Source organism: Giraffa tippelskirchi, chromosome 13 (genome assembly GCF_054371585.1).
Source record: "Giraffa tippelskirchi isolate mGirTip1 chromosome 13, T2T-mGirTip1v1.2.pri, whole genome shotgun sequence".
NCBI classification, from domain to species: domain Eukaryota; kingdom Metazoa; phylum Chordata; class Mammalia; order Artiodactyla; family Giraffidae; genus Giraffa; species Giraffa tippelskirchi.
This window is the reverse complement of record NC_137287.1, coordinates 14,869,850-14,888,828: the sequence shown is the minus strand read 5'-3', so window position 1 is coordinate 14,888,828 and position 18,979 is coordinate 14,869,850. Positions and strand designations below refer to the sequence as shown.

Sequence of the window (18,979 nt, the reverse complement as noted above, 5' to 3'; positions counted from 1 at the left end):
GACGCCCGTCCCGTGTAGGGACAGAAGGAAGTGAGCACACAGCACGCCCGCTGTTGGATTGGTTGCTATTTCTCCCGTCCCACGGGGCCCGACCCGGCCCGGGGTGGGGGTAGGGGGGCTCTGGGGACAGGACATGCAGGGCAGGGGCGGGGGGGCAGAATTTTCCTGTGTTTTATCCATTTGCAACTTGGTCACCAATAGAGAGAAATGGGACTCTGAGGGCTAACAGGAGAGGATGGCCTGGCTCTGGGCCCCCAGCCAGGCCCCAGGAGTCCTGTCCCCTCCGGGGAGGAGAGGGAAAGAGCTCTAGAAACCAACGGAGAAACAGAAGGGGCAGGGGCTCATGTCAGCAAACACGGCTACATCACGTGACACGCCAGCGACACAGAAACACACGCCAACGCACACGGTTGCACAGCAGGCAAGAGGGGGCGGGTGGGGGAGGAGGGAGCCGGGGGCCACCCATCTTGTCCTCTGCGGGGCAGGCTGGGGGTGGGGCAGGGTGAATGCATAGAACACATCATGTACACACGCTCGAGGCGTGGCAAGAGCGTGCATCAACCCACAGGCACATGGGATGGACACGCAGTGTGCTTCGTGAAAGGCAGGGCTAGGGAGAAGGGGGGAGGGGAAGCAGCGAGCCCTGGCCAGGCCCGGGACCACCCACGGGGCACACAGGGGCTTGATGGTGGTAGGGGCTTGGCGGGCAGGTGGGCAGCACACACTCGTCTGAGAACATGCAAGAGACACCAGCCCCCAGACAACAATTCCAGGACACGCACGGACACAGCAGCCAACAAGCAAACACATCCTAGGGTGGGTGGGACTTGGAGAAGCAGGCCCTCAGGGATCCTTTGGTCCATCTGAGGCCCAGAGGTGGGCAGTTACAGACCTAATGCCACTCAAGGAGGCAGCAGCATCTCTCCAGCCATGGCTCCACCCTTCTCTTTGTGGCCCCAAGGCCGTGGGAATTCCGGAAACACCTGGGCTGAGAGGGTATCCTGGCTGGGCGGCCGGAAGGAAAAAGGGTGGGGTTGGGGGTGCTGGGGCCTGCTCTGACGTCCCCAAAGAAGCCTGAGTGGGAGCAAGGGGGCTACCGTCAGATCTGGGGGCAAACTTTCTGTCCTGACGAAGGGCACTGTAGGAATGGACAGGCAGGCGCCCCTCCTGGGGACAACCCATCTTAGGGGTCCCGTATATCTATGGGCCATACACACAGGCAGGGCCCAGCCAGGTAGGGAAGAGATTGGCTATCTGAGCCGGCGCTGGGGCCGGGGCGGGGGTTGCATATTACATTCCAGAAGGTCACAACTGCATTGTCTCTCACACACACGCCTCACATGAAGAGGGCCTCCAGGAAACCATGTGTACACACGCCAAAGTCCTCCGCCCTGTGCACGCGTATGCCAGACCCCAAGGCAGGACGCATTCCTGTACTTGTGTGTTCAGTCCTGTATATGTGGGTCTGTGTTCCTGGGCCAATGGAGTGGGAGGCTTCGAACACTGTTCTCTGCCTGTGTACCCCTCCCCCACCTGCCACCCAACACACAAATCCACCCATGCGTGTGTTGTCTATGCAGCGAGGGAGGAGCTAGCCCCTTCCTCACCATCACAAACCCAGGCCCGTGTCCCACCCTCGGTCTCACCCTGTGGGGCAACAGCTATTGGTGACACCGCAGCAGGAGTCATGTCCAGGGAATGGGTCCCATGACTCAGCCCACTCCAGTACATCTGAAATAAGCAGTTCCCTAAACCCCAAAGGTCAGCACATCAGGCAGGGCAGTAGGGACCATCGCTGGCCTCTTTTCGGTTCTGAGGTAATTCTCAAGAATGTCCTCATTCTGAGAGCCTGGGGCAGCCCCTGCCATTCCCCTGATCGGCAGTGTTTCCCACCAACAGCCTTTCCAGGAGACATTCGTGTGCCCTGGTGCCAACCTCTACAGGCTTCGTGCTGGTGTCAGCATGCACTGGGCTCCTGTGTGCATGTGTGTGTGCCTGGGTGTGGCCTCATCGCCGTGGCAGGTAGGAGAACACTGAGGTGTCCCAGCTTCTATACGTCCAGGCCTACGTGACAGAGAAAGATAAGCATGTGGGCTGGTGTGCACAGGGGCTTGGACCACGCAGGGCAGGAAGCGGCCATTGCAAAATGTTGATGGAGCCATGTGTGGCCACGCCCGACAGAGGTCAGCAGCTCTGGGGAGACAGGGAGCGAGCAAGTAACTTGGATCAACAAACTTGGACGAGGCACAGGTCCTTGCAGGTGAACAGATGTGGGTATCATACACAGGGGGGCAGAAACACACTACGTAGAAATCCTCTACACACACATACGCACACACACGTGCAGACATACTCTAGATAGCGTAGAAATATAGATTTCTGTGTCCACCCAAAACAGGTGTCCCAAGCAAAATGTAGAGGGTTCTATCTCAAGAGAACACCTACTGACACTTTAGACACAGCCTAGATATGCACACACACACACATACACACACACGCCCCTCACATCACTTGCTGGGGGAAATGCACACAGATATACAGGCCAAGCTAGGTTATTTACATGTGTATGCGTCCACTCACTCGCCTCAGCTGAACCCCACATGCACACACGTGCTCCCTAGGACGCAGGCCAGCCCCCGGGGTGACTAAGCCAGGAGGGTTGGCTCCACACCATGCTGGGGTGTCTGTATTTGGGCCAACCTGGATCCTCAGGGAATAAGTGTGAACCTCTGCACACATACAACCTGCCCCATTTGTAGCAGACACAGGGGAAGGCGGTGGGTCAAGGGAGGCGGTGCTATGACATTGGATCAAAACATTCAAACACAAAATCCCACAGACACAAACTGTGTATCCATGGATCTGTGACCACACACACACACACACAAAACCCTATTTACAGAAGACAGAAGAGTGGGGCTCAGTGGGCTGCTGTGTCACACCCGGCCACAGTCCACACAACCCGCGTGAAGAGGGAAAGCTCGGATAACACACAGACTTGAGGTAAGGGGGCAAGAAGGGTGATCGGGTGCTTGTACACGCAGCTACACACGTACACACACGCACACACGCTGGGGTGTCCACACGTCTCAAGCATGTGCCGGCGGCATGCATGTTGGTGTGCATGTGTAATCACGCCTGCTGCTATCTACGTGCGGGGGCGAGGGTGGTCCATGGTCGGGGGAGGTCCAGGGACTCCAGGGTCTGATGGGCAGTAAAGGTTAAGGAGGGCTGCCTGTGTTGAGGGTGAGCCTGGAGCAGGGGATGGAGTGAAGGGGCGGTGGGGGTATTGCTCCCGTTGTGGTGGGGGAAAGGTCTGGGAGGGACAGGGTCGGGGGGGCCTACAAGCCCAGCGTCCCCCCAATGGATGACGCCAAGACCACCCCCAGCACCACACAGCAAATGATTATCATGATTTTCTTCTGCAGGCAGGAAGGCCGAGGGGGAGGGAGGAGACAGGGAGACCGAGAGATAAAGAGACAGACAAACCGACAGACAGATGGGGAGGATAGTGTGAGGGAAAAGAAGAGGGGAGAGAAAACAGAAAAAAAGGAAGAGGTCAGAACCCGAGATAAGGCCTCTCGTGGGATTTCATCACTCACCTCAGCCCCGGCCTGAGCCCAGCCCCGCCCGCTCGGCTTCAGCCCACCTGCTCCACGGGCCCACCCGCCCCGGCTCACCCTCCGGGCCTTGCTCTGATATTTCACAGCTTTCTTGGTGTCAGACACGGCTCGCTCCACGTAGTCCACAGAATGTTCCACATTGTACTCAATGCGGTCAATCATTTCACCCTGCGGAGGAGACGTGCATGGGACGGGGTGGGAACTGGAAGAGGGGACCCCCGGGGGACCCGGGTGAGGCTCCTCGAGGCAGTACCTGGCTCTCCACCAGCATGGCCATGTCCACAAACATGTCATGCAGCTCACGGATGCTGGTTTCCAGTTTGATGATCTCGTTGTGCCTCGTCTCGATTTCGTTCAGCGCCTGCTTTGTCATCTGCGAGTCCATTTTGATCTAGGGTGATGGGGGTTGGGAAGGGTGAGTTTGGGGGTTGGGGGTGAGCTGCAACCCCTTCACTCCCAGAAGAGCTTAGATTCTGCAGTCAGAGCATCTGGGTTCAAATCTGGATGGTGCTTACTAGCTGTAACTGTGGATAAACTGCTTAACTTCATGCAGCTTCAGTTTCCTCACCTAGAAAACTGATACTAACAGTGCCTGCCTCACATGGCTGTGTGAAGATTGAGTGACTATGTGTATATTGATTAGAATAGTACCTGGCACACAGAAAGCACTAAAGAGACATGTGTTAAATTACAAAAAGTAAAACTTGGGGACTACCCTAGTGGTCCAGTGGCTAAGATTCTGTGCTCCCAATGCAGGGGTCCCAGGTTCGATCCCTGGTCAGGGAACTAGATCCCACAGGCCATAACTGAAAGATCCTGTGTGCCACAGCTAAAGACCAAGCACAACCAAATAAATGAATATATTTTCAAAAAGCCTCTAGCACACACCAGGAAGGGAGATGGGGGTCCTGGACCCCCACCAGGATTGGGGGCCACCATCTGGTCAATGGTGGACATGGTAACACAATCTGATATACTGCCTCCCCACAAAAGCCAGACCACTCATTTTCCAAACCACTCACTGTTCAGAAAGCCACTCTTCTGCTCTAAAACCCTTCGGTGCTTCCCACAACCCACAGTCTACACAACTTTTACTTTAGCAATCAAGATCCCATCTTCCTTTCTGTTCCTATCTCCCCAAATAATAAGAGCCCACATTATCCAACGGCTCTTTGGCAAGTGGTCCACTCTCCCTGTCTTTGTTCAGTCTGTCCTCTTTGTCTGGAATGTCGTTTGCCCATCTTCCCGTGTCCAAATGCTCCTTGTTTCTTAAGGCACACAGCTCAATGTCACTTCCCCCAGGAAGCTGTCCCTGACCCTAGAAATGAATACTATATTAGGGCCCATTCAGGCAAGGTACCGACAACCCTGCACCACAAAGATGGTGGGTCAGTTGGCAAGGATCAGCTCTATATCCTGAGACCCACTTATCAGTTTTCCCTCTACTCTCAGGCAGACTGACAGACAGCCCGGGCAGAACTGTTTGGGAGGGCTTCAGGCTAACTGGCCCACGAGCGATTTTCTCAAAGCTAATTTAACAAAGATCAATTCTCTAAATAACAATTTGCTGAAAACTGCTAGACAATCAGTGAACAGACTTTAATCCTGGTCTAGAAACCTAAACCAGAGTCATTCTGCCACCCACCAGCAGCAGAAAGAGCCAGAACCTGTCAGCCAGGGCAAAAGTCAAGAAAGAGAAAGAAGAACTACGGTGGTAGAGGTACAGCTGGGGAAAGTCCATCTATTTCACGTATAAGATGACAAGGGCAAAATTTCAGCAAAACTAAAACTAGTTTGTTTTTTTTTAATCTTCAAAACTTAGGCAAATTAGTCACTTGGTGAAATGACCTGTGTCACTAGGGAGAAGTGTATCCTAGTGCTGAAGAGTCATGACTGGACTGCATCCTTGCTCTGCCTCTAGTTGTGTGACCTCGGCAAATCATTTAAGCTCTTTGTTTAAATTTGGGTCAGATTTCCTCATGTGTGAAATGCAGCTGCCTCAGAGGCTTGCGGTGAGGAGTAAAGGAGTTTAGTAGGTAAATGTAAATATGTACGGTGCCTACAACAGTGCCCACTCCCGTCTGCCATTTTTATGAGAGTGCCTTCCTGCTCAGCCCCCATGGAATTCCCCAGTTCCAGATTCAGACTTCCCGACGCTTGCGATTTCAGGGTGGACTTAGGACCTTGAGTTCAGCCTAAGCCTGGGGAGGAATGATGAACACTCTGCAAGTACAGACCCCACCCCTACGCGGGGCTCACATCGTCTGTGAAGATGGCCAACTTTCCACTCTCCAGCATGTCTTCCAGTTCTTCGTTGGTTGTGGTCCTTCCGGCTGTGGGGAGAAAGGGCTCTCTGTTCAGTGATTGGGCCAGCCTGGGGGGCCTAAGGTGATGGGACTCCGGAGCCCACCCTCCCACCTGGCCTAAGGCCCACCGAGGGCCTGCCTGGAAGAAGTACGCTACGGCGGGGGTGGGAGGGTAGGGGTGTCACACGCACTGATCTCCAGCTGCCGCTGGATCCGGTCCTTGCAGCGGTCCCGGTACTTGGACTGGGTCGCGTTATATTCAGTCATTACTTCCACGAACTTCCGGGAGAGTGTGGAGTGCTGGGGTGGGAGTACAGACACATTAGGAGGCAGGGAGCAGAGACTGTGGAGGGATGGAGCGGGCAGGAGGGACTGAGTAGGCCTATGGCCCCTTCTTCAGCTCATGCCACAATCCCATCCCCTCACAAGAGCGCAGTCCCTTAGCCCCAGCACCTCCATCCTACGCCCAAACCGACCAAGGCGGCCAGGCGAGGGCACCGAGTTGTAGCGCATCCCGCCCTCCGCCGTAGCCCCGCCCACCCCCGGCCCCGCCCAGGCCCCTCCTTGGCCACGCCCCATACCTGTGCCTGCTCTGGGCCGCCCAACCCCAACAGGCAGGGCTCCAGCCTGGACTCCTCCCCTGCCAGGTGCCTTCTGCTTTGGTCCTGGCCCTGACCCTGACCGTGCCTGGCCACTGCCTCCTACCTGGGTCTTGCGGATGCGCAGGTCCGCGGAGGAACGATTCAGTCCCTCTTCCTGTTCAATGCTTTGCTCGATCGCTGTGGGAGAGAAGACGCAGTGACGGGAGGGCGGGAGATCCGGAAGGGCGGGAGACCCGGGGCGTGTGGGGCGGAGGCTTGGGACACATGAAGGGGTCGACACCCTGAGGCAGGCCGCAGGCCTGTGAACAGATGTCACACCCAGGCGAGGGCAGGCACTAAAGACTGCAGGGTGGCGAGGCAGGAGGCCGGCAGATAAAGGGACCAAGGTTTGAGGGGGCCTGGAAGGCAAGTAGAAGGGGAGGTTGAGCGTCAGTTGGTCACCAGACAGAGGGTGGCTATTTGTTCTGATGGAGAGACTGGGTCTTTGAAAGTCTAACTCCTGCCCAGCCTCCCAGTCGACATCCTCTGTATGAATGGGAGTGGAGGGTACTCTCCACTTTTTGCAACCTCAGCAAAGGGTCAGGAACCCATCGTGGGACTTTTCTGGTGGACTGCAAGGAGTTTCAGGTGGGTCAGGTTCTAGTGGCCGCCCTTTCCTTGGAAAATTCCAGGGTAAGCAGATGGATGTTCCAACAGAGAAAATAGCTCTTCTCCTTCCCAGGTGGCACTAGTGGTAAAGAACCCATCTATAGATGTAGGAGACATAAGAGATGTGGGTTCAATCCCTGGGTCAGGAAGATCCCCTGGATGAGAGCATGGCAACCCACTCCAGTATTCTTGCCTGGAGAATTCCATGGACAGAGGAGCCTGTTGGCTACAGTCCATAGGGTCACAAAGAGTCGGATATGATGGAAGAGATGGACACGACTGAGCACACGCACACACACTGCCTTAGAAAATGATCCCTGTCCCAAGACTCCCCACTGCTAAAGGATGTTCTGGAAAAGCACACAGATTAACTGGGATTGCTGCTTCTAGATCATGCACTTCCCACACTTATTCAGATTTTCTATAAAGGAGCTTGTGAGTAAGATCGGCTGGGCTCCGGAAATGCAGCTTGACTGAAACACAGGCCCTCTCAAACGGGGAAAGGCCTCCAGGCCATTCCTAAGAACATTGCTTCACTGTTCCTGGCAGCGGTGGAGGTATGAGACTGGATGATACCCCAACATTCCCCTGCCAGCCATGGCGGGCCAGTGAATGAGTGACATCTCTGTTTCAGCTGCTACCGGAAAAGTCCAGAAACACACACCTAAGGATGTCGGAATCACTGGCCCCAGACTGGGACCCTATTGTCAGACTTGGGGCTGGGGCCAAACCCCAGAGGAAGGGATCCTTCAATAAGGTCTCAGTGACTTCTTCCAGCAATCCTGGGAGTTCAGTAATAGCAATCCAGATTGCAGACTAGAAACTGAGGTTGAGATGGAGAAAACAACTCATTCCAGGTCACAGGCAAAGCCAGAGGTCATGGCACCACAGAGCTGGAGAAAGATGGAGAAGACTATCTCTTTTTCTGGAGCTCTGAAAGGTCAGCTTCTCTAAGGCACTGCCACTTTTCCTAGCTTCTTTCTTGGCTGTTTCCGAAGTCCTAAACCATACAGCCCTTCTCATGGTCTCATGTGTGCTAAGTCGTTTCGGTCATGTTCAACTCTTTGTGACCCTATGGACTGCAGCCTGCCAGGCTCCTCTGTCCATGGGATTTTCCAGGCAAGAATACTGGAGTGGGCTGCCACACCCTCCTCCAGGGAATCTTCCCAACCCAGGGATCAAACCTGTGTCATGGTCTTATAGAGTGTGTTAATGTCACAGTTCCATGGGCTCAACGAAATCGCTGAGCACAGGGATTTTTAAACTGTGTTCCATGGATCCCTGCTTCTGAGAAGGAACCTCAGAGGGGGCTGTTGCCGGGAGTGATGGGAAGCCAAGTGGATAGGCCTCTGGGACTCCCAACCCCAGGGCAGCCAGAACAGTCTGACATATATGTGTTGTATATAATGGAATTTGGGGTAAGATTTCACTTAGGAAAAAAAGATTTTGCTATACTCCTCCCCCAAAAAGAAAGAAAAACGAACAAACTCCCCCCGCCCCCCAGCTTTGAAATTGCTTCAGTAGTTCTTACTGTACTGATGAGGAAGCTGAGGGTAGGGTACTTGTCCAGAATGAGTTAATGATGGAAGTGGGCTCCCTCTGTCTGGATTTGCAATCAGTGAGCTCCCAGTTTGGATCATTCTGCTTTCTAGCACACACTCCTGAGTGCAAAGGGCTTACAGATCAGCACCAGAGGCTCACATATGACCTCCTGTTGAATCCGGGAAAGCATGGAGTCCCTGTCCTCATCTTCCTGGACCAAGGTCATTGTGCTCAGGGCCAGACACCTGACATGACTCCTTTCCCCCAAGAGCCCAGCAACGTGCCTCAGACAGAGGAGTGCTTGGCAAATGTTTTCTGATGCTGAATTACCAGGAGCATACAAATTAACATCACTGTAATGCTGCTGAATTCCCCTGGCACCAACAGACAAGGAGGTTCCCAACCCACAATGCTTTGGGGGAAGGTGGTTATTACCAGCACCCAAGTCCTTAAATTAGAGTGAATACATGAGCATTTGGCAAGTCCCTCCTGCAAGCTTTCCAGCCCCCTGGTGTCAGCCACACAGTCCAATCTGTCCTGAGCTAAGGATACCAATTCAGAAGCATTTGCTGAGCCCACCTACTGGGTGCTGAGTGCTATGTCCGGCACCTGTTCCGGAGAAATGAGGCCTCCGTGAAACGAAAGCCACCTGGAAGACTGTATTTTCTCAGCAGAACTTCCTGCCGATGGAACCAGCAGAGCTCAGATGCGATTTGGACAGAAACCCTCCTCTCTCTCATTTCCCTGTCCTGTCTGTATCTTTCTCTGTGGAATCTGGAGCAAATTGGAAACTCTGGAATTTTATGCCTTCTCACTGTTTAGGAATTTGACTCCTGGAAGTTTGTAGACATTTGTCATGGTTTAGTCCAGTGGAAGGCAGACTTGTTTCCCTCCTTGGTCAGGGGACGGCATTTCTCACCTTTCAACTTGGATCGAACCTTGTTGGCCGTCTTCTTGATGTCTGTAGTGAGGTCCTCCAGCTCCTGTTTGGTCTCTGAGTGGGAGGCGAGGGGAAGAGAGGGATGGGTGAGACGTCTGGGTGGGACCCCAGCCTCCTTCTGCCCCCAGCTCCCAACCACCGAGCAGAAGCACTTACTCTCATCCGGGTTGGGGGCGGCCAGGATAGCACTGTGCTGTTTTTTCACTTGTTCCACATCCTCTGACAGCTTCTCAATGCAGCCCCGGATCTCTTCCACCTGGGGCAGCAAATTGGCTATACCCAGCCAAGTCGTCGGGCCAGATAAAGGGATTCGGGGTGGGGGGCTCAGTCAGGGTTCAGGGAAAAGGGCCAGACCCAGAGGGGTTGGTGAAAGGTCAAGGGGATGGAGGAGTAGAGAGAGGGATGGGGGTGTGGGGGGCCAGGAAGAAGGCAGTTGTGGGCTGGGGGTCAGGTTCTGTTACCTGTTCAAAGAACTCATCCATGAAGTGGTCTCGGTCCACATGGACCACTTCTTCTTCATCATCGCTGTCTTTCGCCTGGGAGGCAAAGAAAGGCAAAGTCTGTGAGCAATCCTGATGCTCTGAGCTCTGGGCTGAGTGGGGGTCCTGGGAAGGGTCACATGAAGGGGGCCCAGAAGTCACAATGAATACTGAGTGTCTTGTGGCACAGGATCCCGGAGGCCAGGTAGCTGACAGTCCAAAGGACACCTTGGAGGGAACTAGCCAAAGGCACCCTTCCAGGGTAGAAGTGGTCCTGGGAGCGCTGTCACCCTGGAGGCGGGTGGTGCTCTGGACAGATGCTTTATCCAACCAGTGTGGAAGCATTTCCATATTGTAACAACCGGCCAAATGTCAGCCTGGCAGTAACTGGCTCTGGGTCACCAGAAAGGGTCAGACGTGGAGTCCCGGGAGCCTGACCCCCTCCACCATGCCCCCAGCCGCTCCCGTCAGGCTTCACTTTGTTCCCTTCTCTTCCCCTCCAGCCTCCAACACGACCAGCCACGTCCCCTATGCAAGGTCACTTCACTGCCAGCGGCGGGCATCAAGTTAAGCAAGCTCAGTCAGGCCCGGGGAGGGCTGGATGCGAGACACAGAGAGCACCCCGACCTTCCTCCTCCCACCCACTCTCACCCCTCCCCGACTTTCCTCCGTGCAGTCACTTGCTTTCATCCAGCCTCTTCCAATTTCACACCCACCTACTCTCTCTTGCTTGGATTTCCCAGTTGCAACCTGCAGCTGCTCAGCCCTCCACCCCCACGGCTCAGAGACACAAAGGGATTCACCCTCCCACACCACCACCGCGGCCACCAGACAGGCCAGTGACATAGACAGAAGGGCTGACACACAAGGCACACAGAAATAGGCCCCCGGACACCCACACAGAGCTGCACTGACGTGCTGACGTTCACCCGCACACAGGCCCACAGCAGAGCTGCCTTCTGAACATGTGGACACAGAGACGTGCAGAGCTCACCACCCCCACCCGCCTGGGACACTGGGGAGGGCCCCCTGGGGCTGTGCTCCCAGCCTCTCTGTGCCTCAGGTTCGCATGCTCACTCAGATCTAGGAAGGAGGAAAGGGGGGCAGGGAGGGCTCCCCAGTGCTCCATACTCCCTACTCAAGACCCTGCTCGGGACAGAAGTCTGAGGGCCAAAGCTGAGCCCATTAAACTTAATTACATCTGGAGCCCTAATCAGCCTCTATGGAAATTTAAACAGAGTTCACCCTGATTTCCAGAAAAAAAAAAAAAAACTGAGCCAAGACTCAGACAGAATCTCACGACTGGAGCCTGAATGAAATCAAGACAGGAGCCAAAAGTGTCTAGCAGGGGATGTTGCCAGATGAGATCGAAAGAGGAGAGCTCGCCCAGAACCTCGACAGGGTCCCAGCAGACCGCAGACAGGACCCAACAGAAACCAGACAGCTCAGACCCAACCAGACTCACGCAGACAGATCGCAGACGGCTGAGATCGAACCTAGACAGAGCCAGATGGGAGCTAGATGCAATCTAGACAGCCAGTTAACTTGGAATCAGAAAGCCCCGACAGCATAAGGAAGAGACCGATGGAGACATCCAGCTAGACCCTCTCGAAGGCACCCCAGCTTTCCCCTGAAGCCTGGCTCAGATGGTCCCCAAGGTTCCTCCCCACACCATGTCAGAGAATGGGTTCAGCACTTCCATTTCATCTCCAAGTATCTCCCAGGAAAGGGGGGGCTCCTCTTCTTGGCCCACAGCTGCCCCCAGAAGGAGGGGTGGTACCCGGTGGGGCTTGGGGATCCTAAGGGGACTTCTGGCTCCTCAAACCTCCAGCTGACCCGGAACCACACCCGCAGACCTTGACCCCAAGAGGCTCTGGGCTGCTTGGCTCATCTCTGAGGACTCACCAGCCTCCCATGAGGTGCTAGCCTCAAAAAGCCGGCTGCCCCACGAAGGCATGTTCCTTCTCTGCCTTCAAGCACTTGGCCCACAGCCTGGCTGCCCACAAGTCATGAGGCCTCTCGCTGGCCCAGGTGTCTGGACACTTTCCTGTTCTGTCTTTTTCCCCTCCCATGCTGACTTTCTGTGCGTCTTAGCTCCCCACCAGGGAAGCCCAATGCTGACTTGAGACTTCCTCAAGTCTCATTTCTCTCCCTCTCTCCTGTGGTCCCCAGGGCCAGGTCCTTGATTCTGCCCCGGGGCATCCTTGGCTGCCTGTTTACTTGCCCTTGAGAGAGGAGGAAAGGTACAGGGCCCAAGGATGACTTAGTTGGTGCACTAACTACAGGCAACTGGGAGCTAAAATCCTCTCCAGTTTGCAGACACTTCTCCATCTATAATCTCATCTGATCCTTAACCACCACAGCCCTCGAAAAAGCTGTCCCCATTTCACAGATGAGGGAACAGGAGGGCAGAGGGGGAAGAGGAAATGGACTTGCTCAAGGGCATCCAGGTTGAAGGGCTGGGAAACCAGAGGCATAATCGAAGACATGCCTCCTCCCAGAGCCTCTTCTGTGGCTCAAGGCCATGCTGCCTCCTACCGTCCACTTCACCACCAGAGGTTTCCCTTCTCAGGTCCCCTCCTGACAAGGCCCAATCTGGGCAGAGCTCTGCGCCCTGAAAGCCTAGCAAAATATCAGCATCTGAGAGTGCCTTTGGCCTTGGTCTTGCATTCTTGTTATCTCATTTAATCTTCACTGAAACTCTTCAGTTGACCATTGGTTAGTGAAAGCTCATGAAAGTGTTAGTCACTCAGTCGTACCAGACTCTTTGCAACCCCATAGACTGTAGCCTGCCAGACTCCTCTGTCCATGGGATTCTCCAGGCAAGAATGCTGGAATGGGGAGCCATTCCCTTCTCCAGGGATTCTTCCCAACCCAGGGATGGAACCCAAGTCTCCTGCATTTCAGGCAGATTCTTCACCATCTGAGCCACCAGGGAAGCCCAGTTATGGCAAATGTTTACACAGCATTTAATGATGTGCTAAGCGCTGTTCTAAACACACTGCCTTTATTTATCCATTTCATTCTCACAATAGCCCCCTTTTATAGGTGGGGAAACTGAGTCACAGAGACGTGAACGAGCTTGCCCAGGTCAGCAACTGGAGGGCTACACTCCTTCTTCCCTTTGAGCTTCAGTCTGTGCATTTGCTGAACAGCAATAAAGTCAAGAAGGTAAAAGTGTTAGTCGCTCGGTCGTGCCCGACTCTTTGCAACCCCATGGACTGTAGCCCATCAGGCTCCTCTGTCCATGGGAATTCTCCAGGCAAGAACACTGGAGTGGGTTGCCATTCCCTTCTGCAGGGGATCTTCCCACCCCAGAGATCAAACTCCGGTCTCCTGCACTACAGGCAGATTCTTTATCGTCTGAGCCACTGGGGAAGCCAGAGTCCTCCCTAAATGGTGGGCTGGAGGAGGCAGTGAGACCACCAGGCAGGGAAAAATTCCAGATGCTGCCAGAAATAATTACTGCTCAGGGAGGGTTGGTTGGTACCCACTGCCTTTCCCCTGTTACAGATGAGGAAACAGGATCAGAGATGTTACCTGACCCTGCTTAAGACTTCACAGCAAATAAGGTCAGAGGTGAACTGAAGTGAATTTAGCCCCTGAACTGTCTGGTACTTAATCTCAGGCTGTTTCCCTCCTGTCCCTCTGTTTCTTCCTGGCCCCTAAAGAGTTGTCTCTGCTGTGTCCTCAGCACTGCTGAACTCCCGTGGCTGGGACAGAAAACCAAGAAGAGGTGCCAGGCTGCAGGAAGAGCCCAGGAAGCCAGGTGTTCTAGCCTCCATTCAACCTGCTGTGTGACTCTAGGCAATTCACTGCCCCTCTCCGGGGCCCTGGCTTATCTGTGAAATGGGCGGGCCCTCCTCGCTCTGAGGTGTGCATACTTCATCATGAGCACAGCCTACATTTCTTGAAGAAGCTAACAGCCTAAAAGAAAACAGTTTGCAGGCGAATGAGAATACCTCAGAAAAGGTGATCACACGTGCCCACATCCACCTTATGGACAACTGAAGCCATGTGCAAAATGTGCAAAATGAAGATAAGAATTATATACACTGGACACATAGGTGTCAATAATGATGCGCTAGGCTCTGTTAAAAGTGCTTTTCATGAATGAATTTAATCCTTACAGCCACTCCATGAAGTAGATACTCTTTTTATTCCCATTTTGATCAATGAGGCACAGAGAGATTAAGTAATTTGCCTAAGATCATACAGCTGATGGGGAGCTGATGGACTGGAACCCCGGCAGTCTGCTCTTTACCTCCTGCCAACTCCTCAAGCGCTCAGGAGGATGAAATGGGAGAGTGTGGAAGCCCTGAGCACCTTCTGGAACTGCCCTGGGGACAGGGGACATCAGATCCAAGCCTCTAGGTTCAGTCCTTCCTGATCAGAGATACCCGGGGCCCTCATGGGTGTGTCAGTGGCGTGGAGACAACATAGATGCGTGGACAGAGGGAGTGGGGCAGTGTGAGCCAGCGAGTCCAGCATGGAGACAGACAAGAGGGTGACTAAACCAGAGGTGGAAAGAGACTGGAACTGAGTGATAGAAAAGTCATAGAGTGGGGACTTCCCTGGCAGTCCAGTGGTTAAGACTCCGAGCTTCTACTACAGGGGCCACGGGTTCGATCGCTGGTTGGGGAACTAAGATTCCTGCATGCCGCATGATGCGGCCAAAAAAATAAAAAAAGAAGTCATAGAGTGGGTATGTGTGTGGGTAAACACGTATGCATGCCCACACACACCGCACACATGCTCACACCTGCTTCTCAGGGGCACACGCATCCTTTGATCTAGAGGCACCAGCCTCTCTCCACTGCACCCCCTGCTTCGGTCCATCTGTCTCCCTGACCCGGGCCTCTGCTTGATCCCAGCATCTAGTCCAGCCTTCCCACCCCTACCTCTTCCCTCTGCCTTCCCCACCAACTCCTTCCTCACTCACCCTCTGCCCCACAGAGTCATCATTTATCTAACAAATGTATCTGATCAGTGTCCACTTCTCTCCTGGGTGCTGCGGAGAACAAGCCAGGAAGGGGGCCTGCCTCCAGGGAGCTGACATTCCAGAGGAGGGAGACAGACTGTGGAAAAGGAGCAAGACAATTTCAGACTGAGCCCCGGTACATAGCAGGAAGGAGATAAAGCGGGAGGTGTGATAGAAATGGCTGTGGGGGAGGTTTGACATCTGAGCTAAGGCCCAGGGAGTTAACTGCACCACAACCTGGAGAACACTGAATTCAAGGCAGAGGGAACAGTGTTCAGGCAGAAGGAACAGCATTCACAAAGAGGGACCAGCAGGTGCAAAGGCCCTCAAGCCAGGGGAGCTTGTGTGTCTGAGCAGCAGAAACAAGCCCCGTGCTGTTGGGGGCTATCAATCCATCACCCAGGGTTCTCCTGGTCCCTGATAGAGAATGTGGGGTCACTCTTTCCCTCTGCTGCATCAGGTCTGCACTTCTAAAGCATCTACTGTGCCTGTCCCATACCTGAGGGCCCTCAAATTCCTCACCTCAGGCTCCCCTCCCCCATTTCCCAGTCTCCCCAACCACCCCCACCTTCCCACTCCAGAGCTGCCTCGCAGGCTCTGCCCACAACGCATCCCCTTGTGGCTTTGCTCTGTAACCTTTCTCTCCACCTCACTTGCTCTTTTCCTCTCCTTTTCAGCCCGACCCTGGACCCACTCCTTGGACCCTGGGACACCCATCCAGCCAACTGACTCCCTCCTGCAGCCTCTACTGCAGCCCAGCACCTCCCAGTTGCCAACCAAAGGTGCCTGGTGATGTGGAAACAGAAAACCCTAGTTCAACACTGGCTCCACCATCAACAGCTGTATGACCTTGGGCAAGTCAGGTTACTGCTCTGGCCCTGGATGTACTCCAAAATAAACTAGGGGCCACATCTTGCCAATCCCAGGGGGCTGACAGAAGACTCAAGAGAAATAAACGAGTCAGCTGTAGAATAACATACACTCATGGAGCAACGCTGAGCCCAGGCCTCCTTCTAGGAGCCTCTGGCATAATTTCAATCCTCAGTATAGCCTTCGGAAGCAGGTCCCATTGCTACTCCCAATTCACTCATGAAGGAAGTGAGGACCAGAGAGGTTAAGCAACTTACCCAAGGTCACACAGGAGTAGCAAAGCTAGAATTTGAACCCAGATAGTCTGACTCCTAAACCTGTGCCCTTGAGTACTATGTGATAAACCCCTTGGGACCTCTTAAAGTGCTATTGGAAAAAGACAATCAGGAACCCCCAGGCTGACCTCCCCTCTGATCACTGACTTTCTGATCCCTCTCAGCCTCTCAGAGGCCCCTTTCCCAGGCCTCCCACACCCTGCCTGGTTTCTCCAGGCTTCCAGCCTCCTCATTCTCAATTCTAGTGGGGAGACCCCCACACTCCTTGCATCTGGAAGCTTTTTCCCACTGCACATGTGCCCTCCCGAATCTCCAGTTTCCAGGAGCCATGACTAACACCAGAGCCATCAGCACTCAGTCAGCCCCCTTCACCCCTCCACCCCCGTCCCACCTCCACCACCAGCTGCCCCCAGCAGCCCCAGAGAACTGGATGCCTCCCCTCTGGGCAGGGGGTCCCTGACCCACTCAGATGAGGACTCTCACACTGCCTTCACTGTATCCTGTCTTTGCCTCTTCCCTCCCCCTCTCTAATCACACCATGATTCCACTACCACCTCACTCCAGCTCCTTTCCATCTCTCCGGGTTTTGGAGTCACGGCACAGTCTTGTCAACAGCGGAGCTGGGTTCAAATCCAGACTCCTCACTTGCTAGTGGTGTGAACTTGGGCAAGTTTTAACCACTCTAGGCCTCAGTTTTCTTCACCATAAAATGAAGCAGTCTCTCAGTCTGCCTACCTTACCAGGTGAGGGTCTAATGAGATTATGGATGGCAACCTGCTTTGGATGAAAATGGGGAGAGAAAGGGAATTAAGAGCATCAGTCTGCCTTTAAATAGCTGTGTGACTTTGGTCAAGTTACTTAATCTCTCTGGGCCTCAGTTTCCTCATCTGTAAAATGGGATAATGCTAGCACCAATCTCTAGGGTTGCTACAAGGATCAAAATGAGTTAATATGTATACAATACTGGCAATGAATGTTGGTTATTTTTACCACTCCCATTTTCCTGATGCCTGAGTGTATAACTCAAAGTTTAATTGAAAAAAAAAAAACAACCAACCTTCAAAATTCCCTCTCTCAACCACCAGTTTCTCTTTCTGTCCCACCTGCCATCCCATTTCTCCTAGAGGCAACAGTCACTTGTTCCAAGCTCCTTCCTTTTGTCTTCCTGTAACCTGGTTCCCCATCCCCAAATCCAGGGGGCCCTCCGAAGACAGAGCTTTTTACCCTCAGTGTTGAGGCTTCTCTTTCAAAGGCTAAAAAAGCGGAGACACAAGTCAACTTGGCAGATGGGAAACCCAGATTCCTGTCTGATCTTCCCACCCACTTGCTTGGTGACCTTGGGCAAATTCCTACCTATCACCAAACCTCGATCTCCTCATCTGTCAAATGGGATAATAACCCAAGGGGAACAGCCAATAGGCTCCTAGTCAAGTGCATCAGGCTACATCAGTTGGCTTTAGTACTTTATTAGCATAACCCCCGGGGCCCTGGGCACACCGCAGGCTGTCAGCTCTGCCTCCTTGGGGCCCAGGTCATTTCTCCAATGCCCCTAGCCTCCTCCCAGTCCCAGAAACCACTCTTATTAAGCCCCCACTCCCCAGCCTCTTTCAAATGGCACCTTTCACCGCAGACACCAGTGCCACCCTCCTCCCCCATCACCCAAATCCAACTCACTGCCTGGCCGGACTCCTGGAGCCGGGCCTCTTCAGGCCTGCAGACCGGGGGCCCACGTCAGCTCACCCCTGACCGTTCAGGATGCCCCAGTTGCCCCCAGTGGGGCACAGTCCATGGCACACAACCCAGTTCCAGGGCCCTGTGCATGGAACCTCCTTCCGGTCTCCCCTGCAGCTCCATCTCCCACCTCTGGGATCACTCTCTGTCCGGCCCTGGCCTCTGGCCATCTCCTGAGGCCACCCCTTCCCTCCTCATCTCTGAGAGGTGCCCCCTCCCCACGGACAGCAACACACACACACATTTCATTCACTGCTCAGTTAGCATCTCAGTCCCAACCTGTGTCCTTCCCCCACTGGCTGCCCCCAAATCTGGGTCCCGCTAGGCTCAGCCTGGCCCAGGAACTGCCCACATCCTCTCATTCAGCAAATCTGCCCAGCAGATGACAGCACCCTCCAGTTCTCTCCCCACACTCACTCTCTCCCATCCTCAGATGAGACCCCAGGGCCCTCCTGGGGGCGCGGGGTGTCCAGGATCCCTGAGACCTCTCCTGCCCCTTGCGTGTCTTAATGGCCTCAACCCCTTCTAGCCACTGGCCCTAAAATGCAGGTTCATTGGAGACAGCAGGTGCCTCCACATCTTGGGGCGCCCCTGCCACCAATCTCCCGCCTCATCATTTGCCCCCACGTCCCAGCACCTCCCCCACTCCACCCCCACGCGCCCCCAATATTGGGGTCCCGCCCCCCCATTCTCCCACCCCCAGGCTCACACTCCGCAGCTCCTGAGTCCGATCCTTCATCCTGCGACGGCTCCTCCTCCTCCTCCTCCTCCTCGTTCTCCTGTCTCTGCTTCTGCTCCCTGCCTCTGTTCGGGAGGCCGGAGTCTGGGGGCGCCGGGGGCGGGCACCGGGGCCACTGGCTGGGGCCCGCGGGCGGGGGCGGGGGCGGCGGGCTGAGGGCCGGGCAGGGGCAGTGGCCTGGGCCGGGCTCGGCTCTGCCGGGGCTGCGGTGGCGATGCGGCTGCGGCACAGGCTCGGATGGAG

At 54.6% G+C, this 18,979-nt stretch overlaps 1 protein-coding gene across 2 annotated transcripts; it reads right to left on the bottom strand.

Annotated features, from left to right (window-relative positions):
• Window positions 1-46: 46 nt before the first annotated feature.
• Window positions 47-18,736, bottom strand: STX1B (syntaxin 1B). 2 transcript variants are annotated; one of them, XM_081558238.1, is made up of 10 exons: window positions 18,707-18,736; window positions 10,123-10,197; window positions 9,818-9,917; window positions 9,641-9,715; window positions 6,635-6,708; window positions 6,121-6,229; window positions 5,883-5,956; window positions 3,877-4,014; window positions 3,681-3,791; window positions 47-3,422 (listed from the first exon to the last, which is right to left on the bottom strand). In XM_081558238.1, the coding sequence occupies exons 1-10, from the start codon at window positions 18,734-18,736 to the stop codon at window positions 3,342-3,344; spliced, it is 867 nt and encodes a 288-aa protein (XP_081414364.1). In that variant the 3' UTR covers window positions 47-3,341. The 2 variants fall into 2 exon arrangements, with proteins under 2 accessions (XP_081414364.1, XP_081414365.1); XM_081558239.1 differs by lacking the exon at window positions 47-3,422 and having other exon boundaries at window positions 3,704-3,730; window positions 3,862-4,014.
• Between the last annotated feature and the right edge of the window lie 243 nt (window positions 18,737-18,979).